This window comes from Maylandia zebra, unplaced genomic scaffold, assembly GCF_041146795.1.
Source record: "Maylandia zebra isolate NMK-2024a unplaced genomic scaffold, Mzebra_GT3a scaffold03, whole genome shotgun sequence".
Taxonomy (NCBI): Eukaryota; Metazoa; Chordata; class Actinopteri; order Cichliformes; family Cichlidae; genus Maylandia; species Maylandia zebra.
In genome coordinates, this window is record NW_027490033.1 from 3,076,029 (window position 1) to 3,092,295 (window position 16,267).

Here is a 16,267-nt window from a genome sequence, read left to right on the forward strand (position 1 = left end):
ATCAGCCTGATGTCTGCAGTTTAGTGTCAGCACAACTTTCACATCATATTCATCTCAGCACAACTAAAACATGCTGACTGACCTCAGAGTTTCAAGTTTACATCCTGGACTCTCCAGGAAACCACACAGATGCTTCACTCCTGGATCCTGCAGGTTGTAGTTGTCGCTCAGGTCCAGCTCTCTCAGATGGGAGGGGTTGGACTTCAGTGCTGCTGCCAGATAATCACAGCTGATCTCTGACAAACCACAGTCCATCAATCTGTATAAAGAATGAAAGATGTAAGTTTATTAGACAAAGAGCTTGAAATCATTCAGTGTTTCATCATCTGTTCAGAGCTGAAGAAGGTTCAGAATGTAGAAGTTTAGAAAATGGAAACTCCAAACAGCTGAAGCCAACAGGAAGCAGCTTCAAACAAACACAACAAGAGAAAAAACTCTGAATGTTTCACATTAAAGTCGTACATTTCTCATAAAAACAGGACAAAGACTTGAAAAAGTCGTGTTTCTCCTTCCAGGAACCACATGGCTTCACTTTTAAAGGTGAAGTGTGAAAGAAATGGACATATTGAAATCAATGATATCAAAGCTGGAATCAAATGAGTCCAAGTCTTCTGCTGATTCAGCAGAAGACTTGGACTCATTAGGACTCATTACCTAATCAAACCTCTGTAACTTTACTTCACTTCAGCAGCATCAGCTCATGTTCACATGTTGATTCATGGTTTTCATGGTTGATTCACCTCATTTTTAAAAAATGACCTCTGACAGGAAAGTCTCATTTCTGCTGTTCAACAGTGAAGAAATGTAAATTTTCAAAATGACAAATTGGAAAACACAGAGCTGTGTCTCTAATCAAAGCAGAGATGGAACGATGCCACTTTTCATGTCCGATATCGATATGAACCCAATATAGTCGATTTTATAATCAAACGTTTTTTTTAATCTCTTGCTGCATTTTGTATAAATTCATACTCAAGTTTAAACAATCTAAACACTAAAGCTGTTCTGTTATACCTGTCTGCAAAAACACACTGCAGCCAAAACATTAGACAATACTGATCTTTGTATTTAAACTTTTATCAGAATTTTAAATCTAAAGTATTTAAAGTAATATTCAAAAGTCATTTAAATCAGTCTGATGCAGACTTCAAAAACTCTTTGGTTGTGAATAAAAGAAGTGCAACATCAGCACAAAATAATGTTTCTATTGAACAACTAACACAAACAGGTTGTAGAATGGAGCCTTTTATACTCACAGCTGAACAGAAACAACATCCAGAGTGGAAAACAGTGCAAATAACTGCAAACAGGCTTCATGACACTCATGTTTGATCAGATTCACTCCCTGCTCTCACACAGCAACTCCAGACCTGCATTCATCTTTTCCCTCTGAACCCCCCAAACATACAAACCCTGAGCCACCACCATTGCCCTTTCACTGACTGCCCCACTCCACCATTTGACCCTTAGAACTGAAGACGCTTCTCTCATAAGAGGTGAAACATCTTCAAGGAAACTTAAAGAAGTCCAGACGCTTTTCTTTCCAAGCTCCTTAGACTACGATGACCTGGATGTCTGAGAACCTTCACAGACTGATTTTACAAGAACAACTTGTGTCAAAAATCCCTGGCAGTGCCTCTCTGTCACACACACAAATCACTACAGTTACAAATTTAATAACTTAAAAAGTAAAAAGACCACTTTTGTGTCTTTTTGGCCATAACAAATACCAAAAGAACCGAAATTTAATAACATTAAAAGCAAACAATAAATGAGCAAAGTAGTGCATGATAAATATAGATGACAAATACAAAGTGCAATATAGAAACACTGGGTAAAAAGAAATGAACAATTAAAAAGGAGGATAAAAGATGTGAGCAGTAGTTAAACAGTAGAAATAAATATATAATAAACAAACAAAAATAGATAATAAATGAAAGCCAGGTCTGAAAGGTGAGTTTGGCTTTAAAAGCATGAAAACACACTGCTGTCTTCAGGAAGGCTGCTCCAGTAACAGAAAGTCATCTACATGTGGGTTTAGTTCTGACTTTAGGGACAAGTAAAAAAATAAAATAAAATAAAAACATCTGTCCAGACAACCTGACAGTCAAAAATATAAACTCAGGAACTTAAAAGGAAAATTGTGCTGACTTTGAACGTCCACATCAAGATAAACTTACAGATTTAAGAGTCAAAAAGTGTCAAAAAGTCTGTATCCTTACCTGAGAGTTTCAAGTTTACAGTCAGGACTCTTTAGTCCAACACACAGCAAATCCAATTCTGAATCCTGCAGTTTGTCCGAGCTCAGGTCCAGCTCTCTCAGATGATTGGATGGGGAGCTGAGAATTTCAGACAAAGCTTCAAAGCTTCTTTTTGAGAGTTTACAATCTCTCAGCCTGAGGAAGAATAACAATGGAGACATATTCTTTTATTCATCTAGCATTATTAAACATATTTGTTCATAGATTCACTTACAGCACTTTCTTGGATGCTTTGACCACTGGCAGCAGCTTCAAAAATGCCTTCTCTGAACGGGAGTATTTCTTCAGGTCGAACTCATCCAGATCTGATGACAGTAAGATGAAGACCAGAGCCGACCACTGAGCAGGAGACAGTTGATCTGTGGAGAGACGTCCTGATCTCAGGGACTGTTGGATCTCCTCCACTAGAGAACGATCATCCAGTTCATTCAGACAGTGGAACAGGTTGATGCTTTTCTCTGCAGACAGTTTCCCACTGAGCTTCTTCTTGATGTAGTGAACTGTTTCCTGATTGGTCTGTGAGCTACTTCCTGTCTCTGTCAGCATGCATAGGAGATCCTGATTGGTCTGCAGTGAAAGACCCAGGAGGAAGCGGAGGAACAAGTCCAGGTGTCCATTTGGACTCTCTAAGGCTTTGTCCACAGCACTCTGGTAGAAGTCTTTTACAGTAAGTGTTTTCTGGAAAATTTTAAAGAGAGGAGATTGTTTCTTAAGCAGGTTGACTCCAGAGTTGATGAAGGTCAGATAGACATGAAGAGCAGCAAAGAACTCCTGAATGCTCAGATGGATGAAACAGTAAACAACGTTGTTGAACATGTGGCACTCATCAGCTTTAAAGATCTGTGTGAACACTCCTGAGTACACTGAGGCTGCTCTGATATCGATGCCACACTCTGTCAGGTCTGATTTATAGAAGATCAGGTTTCCTTTCTGCAGCTGATCAAAGGCCAGTTTTCCCAGAGACTCAATGATCTTCCTGCACGACTCTGTCTCAGCTCCTCCATCATACTTGATGTCCTTCGTTTTTAGGTGAAATAGCACAAGGCGTAGGTAGAGCTCTGTGAGAGTCTTAGGCAGATCTTGACTCTCTTTGTTCTTCATGACAAACTCCAGAACTGTAGCAGTGATCCAGCAGAAGACTGGGATGTGGCACATGATGTGGAGGCTTCGTGATGTGTTGATGTGGGAGATGATGCTGCTGGCCTGCTCCGAATCTCCGAATCTCTTCCTGAAGTACTCCTCCTTCTGTGGGTCAGTGAACCCTCTGACTTCTGTCACCATGTCAACAATGTCACAAAGGATCTTATTGGCTGCTGCAGGTCGTGTGGTTATCCAGAGGCGAGCAGAGGGAAGCAGTTTCCCCCTGATGAGGTTTATCAGCAGCACATCCACTGAGGTGGACTTTCTAGGGTCAGTCAGGATTGCAGTTTTGTGGAAGTCCAGAGGAGGTCGACACTCATCCAGACCATCAAAGATGAACACAACCTGGAAGTCTTCAAAGATGTAGATTCCTGCTTCTTTGGTTTCAGTAAAGATGTGATGAACAAGTTCCACCAAGCTGAACTTTTCCTCTTTCAGCAGATTCAGCTCTCTGAAAGTGAATGGAAACATGAACTGGATGTCCTGGTTGGCTTTGTCTTCAGCCCAGTCCAGAGTGAACTTCTGTGTTAGGACTGTTTTCCCAATGCCAGCCACTCCCATTGTCAGCACTGTTCTGATTGGTTTATCTCTTCCAGGTGGGAGTTTAAAGATGTCTTCTTGTCTGATGGTTGTTTCTGGTCTGTCTGGTTTCCTGGATGCTGTTTCAATCTGTCTGACCTCATGTTCATCATTGACCTCTGCAGTCCCTCCCCCTGTGATGTAGAGCTCTGTGTAGATCTGACTCAGGAGGGTCGGGTTTTCTGTTGTAGAAATCCCCTCGAGCACACACTGGAACTTCTGCTTCAGGTCTGACTTGAGTTTGAGCTGACACTCAGTGAGAATCTCTGCATGAATAAACAGCAAATGACACAAATGAGAAAACTGCATTCTGGTTACTGTGGTTATGTGTTCAGTTCACTGGACTCTTGGTGTCATGATCCGGGTGAGTCTGAGTAACTTTCCACAGCATCAGCTCTCCTCCCCTGGGTGGAGCCCGCCTCACTCCTCCCTGCTCCTCACCTGTTGCCAATTACTCCGGCAGTATTTATGAGCAGCACTCACAATGAACCTTCTCCAGATTGTGTGCTTAGCACAGTCAGTTCTCTGCCTCACATTTTGTCTTGTGCTCCTCAGCTTGTTTCGCGTAACCCTCTTTTCCTGTTCCCTAGTCGGCACCTGGATACATCTTCCAACTCTCGCCATAAGTCACGCCTCAGGATTCTGGCCTGCCACTGCTGGGAAAACTCACTCTTGCAAACTGCCATCCTCACCTGCCTGCCTCCCTGTGCACCCACATCTCACTCTGTACCCAGATTTAATTCATCTCCTCCTCCAGCTGATCTCCACCTGCAGCCACGTAACACCTCTTAGTTTTTAAATCTTGGACTCATTCACTACACTGTGGACCACTCTGATTATTATCTCCTTTGTTCCAGTGATCCTGGATAGTTTCTATTCGCCCGATTCTGCCCCTGTTGTTCCTTTGACCTGCCTCAGCTTATGTTCTGGCCTCAGCTCTGCACTTCTCATAATACCTCGCTTGCTGTTGAATTTAGCCGTGATTCAGCTTTCTCCGTCAAGAAATCTAGTAAAATACATTTCTGTTAAAAGTCACTCAGCCTCCGTTTTTTGGTTCTGTGCTTGACTCCATTCCTTTTCATGAGCCATTGAGCCCTGACACTTGGGTTATAACTGAGGGCAGGTTTTATAGAGACACATTTGATTTAATTATGTTTATTTATACAGCACCAAATCAATACTAGCAACATTTCACATATTACATAAACAACACTATGGAGCCAGTGATGAATAAATATGTAGAATAAATGAAAGAATTTCAAGTATAAAAGTTTTTTTTATTAATTCCTCCAAATAACAACAACAGTCACCCCAATGTGCTTTATATTGTAAGATAAAGAACCTACAATAATACAACAGAAAAAACCCCAACTATCCTTTTGGGTCCTGAAAACCGAAGGCTCTGCCTCCCATTCTACTTTTAAATACTCTGTGAACAACAAGTAGGCCTGCAGAGCGAGAGCGAAGTGCTCTAATAGGGGGATATGGTACTACAAGGTCATTAAGATAAGATGGGGCCTGATTATTTAAGACCTTGTATGTGAGGAGCAGGATTTTGAATTCAATTCTGGATTTAACAGGAAGTCGATACAGGAGAAATCTGCTCTCTCTTTCTAGTCCCTGTCAGGACTCTTGCTGCAGCATTTTGGATTAACTGAAGCCTTTTCAGCGAGTTTTTAGGACTTGCTGATAATAATGAATTACAGTCATCCAGCCTTGACGTAATAAATGCATAAACTTGTCACGGCTGGGGCAGCAGTCGTGCGGTGGAGTTAAATGAGGACCCAAGTTGCAGACAGTGGTGGAGATGCGAGTGAGGTTTTATTTACAGTGAACAAACCAAGGTGAGGGCAGAACTAAACATAAACCTAAACTGGAAAAACTACAGTGGCTTGCAAAAGTATTCGGCCCCCTTGAACTTTTCCACATTTTGTCACATTACAGCCACAAACATGAATCAATGTTAGTGGAATTCCAGGTGAAAGACCAACACAAAGTGGTGCACACGTGAGAAGTGGAACGAAAATCATACATCATTCCAAACATTTTGTACAAATAAATAACTGCAAAGTGGGGTGTGCGTAATTATTCAGCCCCCTGAGTCAATACTTTGTAGAACCAGCTTTTGCTGCAGTTACAGCTGCCAGTCTTTTAGGGTCTGTCTCTACCAGCTTTGCACATCTACAGACTGAAATTCTTGCCCATTCTTCTTTGCAAAACAGCTCCAGCTCAGGCAGATTAGATGGGCAGCGTTTGTGAACAGCAGTTTTCAGATCTTGCCACAGATTCTGGATTGGATTTAGATCTGGACTTTGACTGGGCCGTTCTAACACATGGACATGTTTTGTTTTAAACCACTCCATTGTTGCCCTGGCTTTATGTTCAGGGTCGTTGTCCTGCTGGAAGGGGAACCTCCGCCCCAGTCTCAAGACTTTTGCAGACTCCAAGAGGTTTTCTTCCAAGATTGCCCTGTATTTGGCTCCATCCATCTTCCCATCAACTCTGACCAGCTTCCCTGTCCCTGCTGAAGAGAAGCACCCCCAGAGCATGATGCTGCCACCACCATATTTGACAGTGGGGATGGTGTGTTCAGAGTCATGTGCACTGTTAGTTTTCCACCACACATAGCGTTTTGCATTTTGAACAATAAGTTCCATTTTGGTCTCATCTGACCTGAGCACCTTCTTCCACATGTTTGCTGTGTCCCCCACATGGCTTGTGGCAAACTGCAAACGGGACTTCTTATGGTTTTCTGTTAACAATGGCTTTCTTCTTGCCACTCTTCCATAAAGGCCAACTTTGTGCAGTGCACGACTAATAATTCCCCCACCTGAGCTGTAGATCTCTGCAGCTCGTCCAGAGTCACCATGGGCCTCTTGGCTGCATTTCTGATCAGCACTCTCCTTGTTCGGCCTTGTTCGATTACACACAGGTGCACTCTATTTAGTCATTAGCACTCATCAGGCAACGTCTATGTGCAACTGACTGCACTCAAACCAAAGGGGGCTGAATAATTACGCACACCCCACTTTGCAGTTATTTATTTGTAAAAAATGTTTGGAGTCATGTATGATTCTCATTCCACTTCTCACGTGTACACCGCTTTGTGTTGGTCTTTCACCTGGAATTCAAATAAAACTGATTCATGTTTGTGGCTGTAATGTGACAAAATGTGGAAAAGTTCAAGGGGGCCGAATACTTTTGCCACTGTGACAGACAAACCTGAAAACATAAGGACAGCGGGGAATACACAGAGATGACACAAAGAAGGCTGGATAGAGAGACGAGTAGTAACACTGATTAACACAGTAATGCAGACGACACAACGAGGAACACAGGCAGACACATACTATAAATACACACAAGGTAATGAGGGAATGACACACAGGAGGGGAGCACAGCTGATCCTAATTCACAAGACGAGACACAAACCTTCAAAGTAAAACAGGAAACAGACTGTTTTACAACACAAACTCGGGGACACGAACAGAACACAGAGGAAAGACACAGGTAGAGATCAACCTAAGAACTAATACAAAATCAGAATTAACACAAAGTACACAAGGTGATACCAAAAATGAAACAAAACGCTGAACGACCCAGGACCATGACAGAACTAGTTTTTCAGCGTCACTCTGAGACAGGATATTTCTAACTTTAGAGATGTTGCACAAATGGAAGAAAGCAGTCTTGCATATTTGTTTAATATGTGCGTTGAAGGACATGTCCTGGTCAAAAATGACTCCAAGGTTCCTCACAGTGTTACTGGAGGCCAAGGTAATGCCATCCAGAGTAAGAATCTGCTTAGATACCATATTTCTAAGATTTTCAGGGCCGAGTACAATAACCTCAGTTTGATCTGAATTAAGAAGCAGAAAGTTAGCGGCCATCCAGGTCTTTATGTCTTTAAGACGTTCCTGCAGTTTAACTCATTGGTGTGTGTTATCTGACTTCATGGACAGATGGAGCTGGGTATCATCTGCATAGCAGTGTAAATGTATGCTATGTCTTCTAATGATGCTGCCTAAGGGAAGCTTGGTAACGGGAGCGTTGCCAGCAGAAGGCTGAAGTGGAATCTCCCAGAAAGCTGCAGAAGAAAAAACATGAGCTGAAATGGTGGATTTCAGTCAAATAAGGAGAACTGTGGCTTTCCTCCAACCTTTGACCAATCACCTTAGTGTCCTGTTTATCAACCATAATAAAAAGCATTTACTGTGTGGGCATTTTTTTGTTTGGGTCTCCAAACAGCAGAAAGAAATGGCAGCCATTTTTTTTAACTTTACCTTCAACTGGTAAATAGATTTAAGAGAAAGCACTTTGATCATATTTGTGACGTGTCCCAAACTGTTGTTGTCGCCTCATTTATGTTGATAAAACAGCTCTAAAACCAATCTGACAATATAAATCTGTAAAATGGGCAGAAAACCTGCTGCTGGTCCCATTTTAATCAAACCAACCCAAAGAGCAGATATTCATGTGTACACAGGAGGTTATTTGTGCAGATGCATAAAACACAAACTGTTGGCTTTCTGCAGTCTCTCACTCCTGAAAGTGTTGGCAAGTGTTTTGGATTTATTATTTATATAGATTTTAATGGCACCTGTGTAATGTTAACTAAGGTTTTTATTGTTTATGTATTTTTTGTTTAGTCATTCCCTGACTTACCTGTGGGTTCTGGGATGGTTTTATTTAAATTCTCCAACAGATCATTCTTGTTTATCCTCCCCAAAAGATTTTTAGCAACTTCAAAAGTGTTGATAGAGTAGGTATCAAACATCAGATCCACTATGTTCGTCCTCTCTGCATTCTCCAGTTTACTCACTGGGATTGCTGGTAAACCTTCTACAGACCCGTTCTTCAGATGCCACTTAAATTTTTCAAAGTCATCACGTCCCAAATCCTCCAAAGTCCCCAGAAGGATTTCTTTAGGTGTCGTCATCTTTTACCCTGTAAGGACCCGATAAACAAAGACTGTAACAACAGCTGGAGAGGTAATTGTCTGATTTATCAGAATTTAACTTGATTCTAACAGCAGTTCATCACAATAAATTTCTTAGGCTCAGAATGCAACAATTGCACATGAAGAAGCACATAGAGAAGTATCCAAGTAACACTTTGCTACAATATAAAACAAACTATTATAAATAAAGAAAATATATAAACTAAATATATACACTACCCGTCAAACGTTTTAGAACAGCCCAATTTTTCCAGTGTTTTTGTCACGGTTTGCGAGCCATGTGTAAATTATTAAAGGACCCTTTATGCAGGCAGCTCAGATGCAAGTGAGTTTATTCATCACATGGTGATACAAACAGAAATGGCGAAGGTGAGCATGGTAACTAAGCAAAAACCTAAACTGGGAAAACTAACAGTACACGAATATGAAGAAGTACACGAAGGGAAGACGAAAACACGGAACACAAGGGGTGGGAGCAAAGCACCACAACACATCACTATATAGTAGTGATGGGTCCAGCAACACTGATGCACCGACGCTTGTATCAAGCTCACAGAGCGAAACCTGTATCGGTGCGTGTGTCGCTTTAAGAAAAAGTCACGTGATCGATACAGCTGCTGTATCGCTCATTACCAACGCGCTAAACTGTGTTTAAAAGGTACCGCATCTGCATCTGTCAATGGGATGAGTCGCCACCAAAAAACCCCCCAAAAAACCAAAATTACTCTCGCAAAGATAAAAAAAAAAAAAAAAAAAACATCTCTCCATAACAAAATTGAGCTTGAAAGAAAAAAAAATGTTTCTGCTGTGTGGGATCATTTTGATCTTTTAACTGCAAATAAGGGAATAGTTTGTCTGTCTTTGTTTCAGTGTAATCTATCAGAATAGGAAAAACAGCAATGTGACTTGCAGTGTAAATTATTTATTTTCTATTCTGCTGAGCTTTGTTACACAATCAAAAGCACCTCCTCAGTGTTCAGGCATTACAGAACCAAACATGAAAATGAGGAGACAAACACACCGAGAATGAACACAGGTCGGCCTATATTGACACTGAACTGCTTTATCATCATTTTTTAATTAACATGCGTTTTATTATTTTGAAATCAAGCACCTAGGAAGTCTGTTCTGGACCATGCAGTCCTGAGTTTTATTATAACGGACTGCCAACCCCTTAGTATTGTGGAGAGTGTCGGAGAGAAACATTCCAAGATCAGAGTATCCTTTAACGTACTGGGGGAACAGGAAGACATCTTATCTGAACCTTTTCCACCTGGCTTTACAGTTTTTGTGTACCCCAGCTTCATCTGTGCCTCTGAATTTTCCAAAGCTGGGGAAATGCACCTTAGAACACACATGCATCAACACTACAATGAGCGGGCGGAGGGAGGTTTTGGAGTCTTCTCACACCCCCGTTCTCTGCGACAGGCACGTGCAGAGGGGGGGGGGGCTAGAGGGGCTTGAGCACCCGCCCCTTTCCTGATGGGTGCCCAAGGTGCCCTTTTGTTGAGGCAACTTTTTAAAAAAAAAAAGTATTATTTTTTTTTAATGTGTGCGTGCGTGCGGAGTCCTGTCTGTGCCCCTCAACAATAATATTTAACTATTAATCACAGTTTTGCTAAATAAAAGGATCTGGCTTGCATCAGTCACATGATCACATTTAACCAATGATCGCCCTCGACGGCAGAACGCGCTGGTTACGAGCCGGGAACGAGCTCACAAAGAGCACGCGCATTTTTTGCGGTCCGGAGCTGTAAGAGAAACACAAGTTAACTCAGAGACACAGACTGATGCGACAAAACCAGTAAGTAGGTGTACAGCGTACACTGTAGTGTGTAGCACACAGGAGTATTAGCTTATTACGTACACGTTGGTAAGTTGTCTTGTGGCAATTTGACGAACTGAAACAAACGAGCGTGCTGTGTGTGCAACAGCGTGACAAACATTACCTGTCCTTTTATTAACTGCACAAGTAGTGCTGGTCACAGCTGCTGGCTACCTGTGTAAGGCTGTCATGGGTCTGTAGCTCTGTCACCGTTTTAGTGAACATATTTAGTTTTAAAGGAAGTTACAGAGCATTTCCTGCCCTTCTGGGGGGATTATATTTCACTAAAAAACGATCTAATATACATGTCCACATAATTATGCATTATTATAATTATAATATATTAAAAAACACACTGTATTTTAAAGAACATACATTAAGAAGCAGATTATATTAGATTTATATTTTAAATAAGACAAAATTTGGATTTTACAGCAGTAAAATGATTGTATCTCTATACATGTAATAAGCTTTGCCCTGCACAGAGTGGATAGTGAAACAAATGGAATCATCATAAATACATTATTTCATATTTATTACTTCCCCCTCCTCATTGCTTTATTATTGTAGCTCTAGTAATAAATAATAATGTAAGGATTCTGGATCAGCACCATGATGCCCATAGTATATACAGTATTCTGAAGAAGGTCTAAAATGTCAGTGTGTTGCACCAAAATATTTAAGTAATTATCAGTTTTAGTTCTTAGAGTGTACCTCAAAGCACACTGTGTTCTGTTGATCTTATGTGCTGCACAATAATGTTTAATATTTAGTATTTACTGTTATATTACTATATATCATTGTGATGTTGTTTATTGTATTGCTCTCGTTTTCTTCTGCTTGTTTTCTTTTTTCTTTCTCAACAGGTGATCCAGGTGATTGATGTGTGTGTGTGTATATATATATATATATATATTTTTTTTTTTTTTTTTTGTCTGCTTATTTAGTTGGTTTTTGTTTTTTTGCCCTTTATCCCTGTCCCAGGACACAGCTGGGAGTGATTGACAAGATGAGACAGAGGAAACGCAAACTAAACACACTGACATGAGACACGGACCTTCACCACAAAGCAGTAAATACATAGACTGAGGCTACGTCCACACGTACACGGGTATTTTTGAGAACGGAGATTTTCCGTTTTTGTTTTCAAAAATAATCCCGTCCACACGTAAAGGCAGAAATGAAGGAAAACACTGCTAGGAACATGCCAAAGCAACAGGTGGAGATATATTCCTAACCGTGCAGAAATGCTGGCCAATCAGAAGTCTAGAAGCCTCGGTGGGAAAAAGTAAACAAAGCTGGGGCATAGAAGGAGAACCGTATGTGTGGAGGGACAGTAACTGTGTGTATATGTAATAATTTAAACACTGCAGAAAGTACAATTAACACTAATAGTATAATAATAGTACCTGAATTGTACGGAGCCCCTCTGATGACATGGTCCAAAAATAAATAAATTGTGGCCACAAAATACCCTCGAAATACTATTTTCGAGAGCACGAAATGGGTATAACGTGGCAACGAATTACGCATTTGTGGCAACATCATATTGATACAATTCCTGGACAGCTGCGTAGAGACACAAGCATGAGAGTAGGCTAAACCTATACACCGTGGACAGAGACGGTATGAGTGAGTTTTATTTTAGGCTGGGAATGAGCTACAATGCATTTTGAAAAGCCTGCAATGCAAGGAACCATTATTACGGAGAGACATTTAAACAGGATACTGAGAGCCCAGTTGCTTTACAGGGCCTGGACGCCGGGATAGATTTTATTGTCAACCAACTGCAAGGGCCTGGGAAGGATCACGGTTATTGGTCAAGTGTTTCGTGCCCACCAACTAGCATTTCGTGCGCACGAAGTAGTATTTTGTGGCCACAATTGATTTATTTTTTGGACCATGTCATCAGAGGGGCTCCGAAGAATTGGGATACAGCCTCTGAGATAGAAAGTGTGCGACCGTGAACTCGACTCTCTTTATGACACATACACACACAGACACACACACAGACACTTGTTTTCAGATTTTAGTGAGGACACCAAAAAGCCTCAAAAATATCCTCAAACTCGTGAGGACGGCCATTTTGTGGGACTCTATTAGCCCACATAGTAGCATACCAACTCTTTGTCCTCACAAACATGTCTAAACAGGTACACACACACACACAGACACACACACAAACAGGTTTGTCAGGTTCCTCGGCTCGTTCTCTGCGTTCAGTCCATTGAAGGTGATTATTGAGCCAATCACAGCTACAGAGCTCACTGTGACTCTTCTTCTCTCTACAGTCACACAAACAAACACACTCAGAGACTCTGACAGCAAAACTACAACAATGTGGTGTTAACACTCACCCTGCCTCAGCTCCACCGTCCTCCTGCTGCTGTGACGGAGGCTCAGCTGTTTCTCTTCCTGTTCCCACCTGCTTGGGTGGCTCCTCCCCTCTGCAGTTACAGGAAATCAGGTGTGTGTGTCTCTTGTTGAGACTGGTTCTTCCTGCTCTCTATCATCACATTGGGTGTTTCCAAATTCAGGGAGAGGATGCTTCGAATGCCACATTTGTAGGAAATTGTATCACATGGACGCGACGAAGGCTGTTCAAATTTGAAGTCTTCCAAATGCGTCCTTCATTTCCCTGAATTTGAAGGATGGGTCAGGTGTGTCCTTTGTGGCCCAACATATCCCAGGATTCATTGCGGGCCATACAGGAGATATTTTTCTGATAATGATAGTGATCGAAGTGGGAGTTAATGCAGGAGACGAACACTTTCAAATGTAAGTATATGAAAATCTGGTGGTGCAAAAGTTTTTATAGCGGGTGTGTTGTTAGGCTCTGGGCATCTGCATAGACATGTTCTTTTTTTGAGAATGTGAGGACAAACTTGAAAGAGAGACACTGTGAGAGTGGACACATCCACACTGCTGCTGCATCTGTGCTCACCACGATGGCCTCCTTCAGAGAGATGGAGGACTCACTCTGTCTTCTGGCTGATGTAAGTGTTCAGCTTTGAACAGCTGTCGTTCCAGCTGCTTTTAACTTTGTAGTTTCACATTTGTACAGACTTTATATTTTTTATAGACGTGTCATAAACCAGTCCTTAAATCATTTTCATTATCACAGATACAGTCTACACTCTGCATCATGAGCTGGTCAATATCGCAAAAGTTGTAATTCGTTTCATGTTTCATGTAAACTGCTCTGAGGTCACAGTGACACCAGCAGATGTAGTTACAGCCTCTCTGTCCCCACCATCCCGGCCCACGTAGACCGCAAAGGCCGGGTCCTCCGAAGGATGCAGCCGACGAATTGGAACACAGCTCATGTCTGACAGCAGTTTGAAGAGGAAATGGATTCTGTTCTGTTCTTCACTCATCACCTACCTGACAGCTGACACCTCACACCTGTTTCTCAGCTGCAGGTCAGACAGAAGGACACACAGAGGATGGAGGGAAGGAGGATGGATCTGCTAGTCTGAAAGTTGGTATGTCAGTTTCTGGTCAAGTTTTTGTTCAACAGGAAACATAAACAGAAGCAGGATTCATACCAGCCTCCACTTGAACAGCAGCCTGCTTAAACTGTCTGCGTGTCTCTAGCTGATCTCTGTCTCCTGCTGATGTCACAACGTCTCCGTTTTATTTGAACACTGGAGGTGAAGATGGCAGATTGTTGGCTAAAATGGATGTCTGTGGCATCCTGCATTTAATGTTCAGCATCTTTGTGAAAAACCCTTTAAAAGTTGTTTAACATGTCCAAAAATCCAAAACTGTTACAGATTACAAAGATGTTGTTTCTATGAGCTCAGGCTGTACTTGCTAGTTCACATTTCGGTAGTAATGTTGATGATGAGGATCATTATTTGTCATTGCTTTAGTTTTTATTCCACTGTTTCAAGGACATGCACTTAGTAGGGACAGTGGACTGGACAGGTCTTCAGTCTGTCTCGCTCTAAGACAGCTGGGTTAGGCTCCAGCGCCCCCGCGACCCTGAAAAGGATCAGCAGAAGTGGATGGATGGAGGGTCAGTTTGTCAACATTAGAAAAACAAACATACTACCTGCCTTAAATGTGAAATGGACGGGCTTTATGTTTGCTCGTTGTTTGCTAAAGAGACTTTTCTGCAGCATTTCTCTCCCGACTTCTTTGTAGCACCTTTCACTGTCACACATTTGATCTTTACAGCAGGGCTGTGCCATATCATATACCATACTATAGAATTTTGACATAGTAGCTATATAATGTTACTCCTACTGTATAGATCTCCATCACCCGATCCTCCGAAAACCTCTTGGAGTTGGCAGCACTCGACTGAGCCATTTTGTGCAGAAGAAGATTAAAATGATGCTTTAAACTCCAGATGTTATCTGAGCTCAGATCCTAAAGCCAGACCTCTGCATCTTCATTCTTGTGGAAAAGCAGAGCAGATGTTGTTTTCAGGAGGATGCTGCTATAATGGCTTTAGTTCCTTGCAGGTAATTATGACGACAGCGGAAGCAGCAGGAACAACAAACAGCCCAAACTAACAGACAAAATATTAATGAAAGTCCAACCCAATCTCCTCCATCCCCGTATCCTCCACTATTTGCATCTTCATCTGTGAAACCTGCAGAGCAGAAACAGTGTGTGGACAAAGTTAGCCGGTATGCAGACATGTTTGCTTTTGTTACAGGAGTTTGAAACACATCTGCAGCTCATTCAGAGGCTTTGGGGCCGTACACACTTCATTTTAAATCAGTACAGCCGATCTCACAGCTGCTGGATGTTTCTTTGAATCATAAGAACATTAAGACAAACAAGATGATCATGAAAATCATATTAATGATTGATTTGGCCTACGTTTGATGCTGAACTGCAGTAGCTCCTGACATTGTGCTTTTATTTCGTCTGGGTTAGTTTGCAGCACTGCTGCACAGTTTACATTAAAGTGCACTTTTGCAGAGCAGACGACCCCCTGCACGACTGATGGGGTGAACCAAGGCCCTGCATCAGACAAAGAAGCATTATTTCAACTGTGAGTCATGCAAAGCAGCTCTAGTAGAGTCCTGTAAATGAACAGACTGGATCCCTGTAACGTACCACCTCAGTGACCAGTGGAAACATTCAAATGTTCAGGTAGTCATCCTAACTGACTTGGGGTTTCTGCCAGTGTGTTACAAGTGAAGCAGCTCGCCTGGTCTACACACTGGGACTCGTTTCTTTAAATCACCATTAATACAGTTTCAGCTGCTGACACATTCACTAGTGGGTAGTAATTAAAGCATGCTGCACCACTCATGAGTGCTATCATTCAGCACTCTCATTCATTTGTCTTAAAGCTGGTAATTAAACTCCCTGATGCCTCACTCTGTCTCACTCTTTTCTGTGTGTGAGAGAAAGAAGATGCAGCTGTGTTTCTAACAGCTGCTCTGGAGGAAGCCCTGCAACTCTAGAATCTCACCTGAGTCTGTGACTGTGAGCTTGATGGAGTGCCTGAACTCCTTGATGACTCTCTCACCACAGATG

General features: G+C 41.9%; 1 protein-coding gene across 1 annotated transcript in view; it reads right to left on the bottom strand.

The window, feature by feature from the left end:
* The window catches only part of LOC112432436 (protein NLRC3), a 3,307,575-nt gene that overhangs the window by 3,002,162 nt on the left and 289,146 nt on the right, over window positions 1-16,267 (bottom strand). The window contains exon 13 of the mRNA XM_076881152.1: window positions 83-259. Within this exon, the coding sequence (XP_076737267.1) occupies window positions 83-259 (177 nt within the window). The remainder of the gene's footprint in view (window positions 1-82; window positions 260-16,267) is intronic.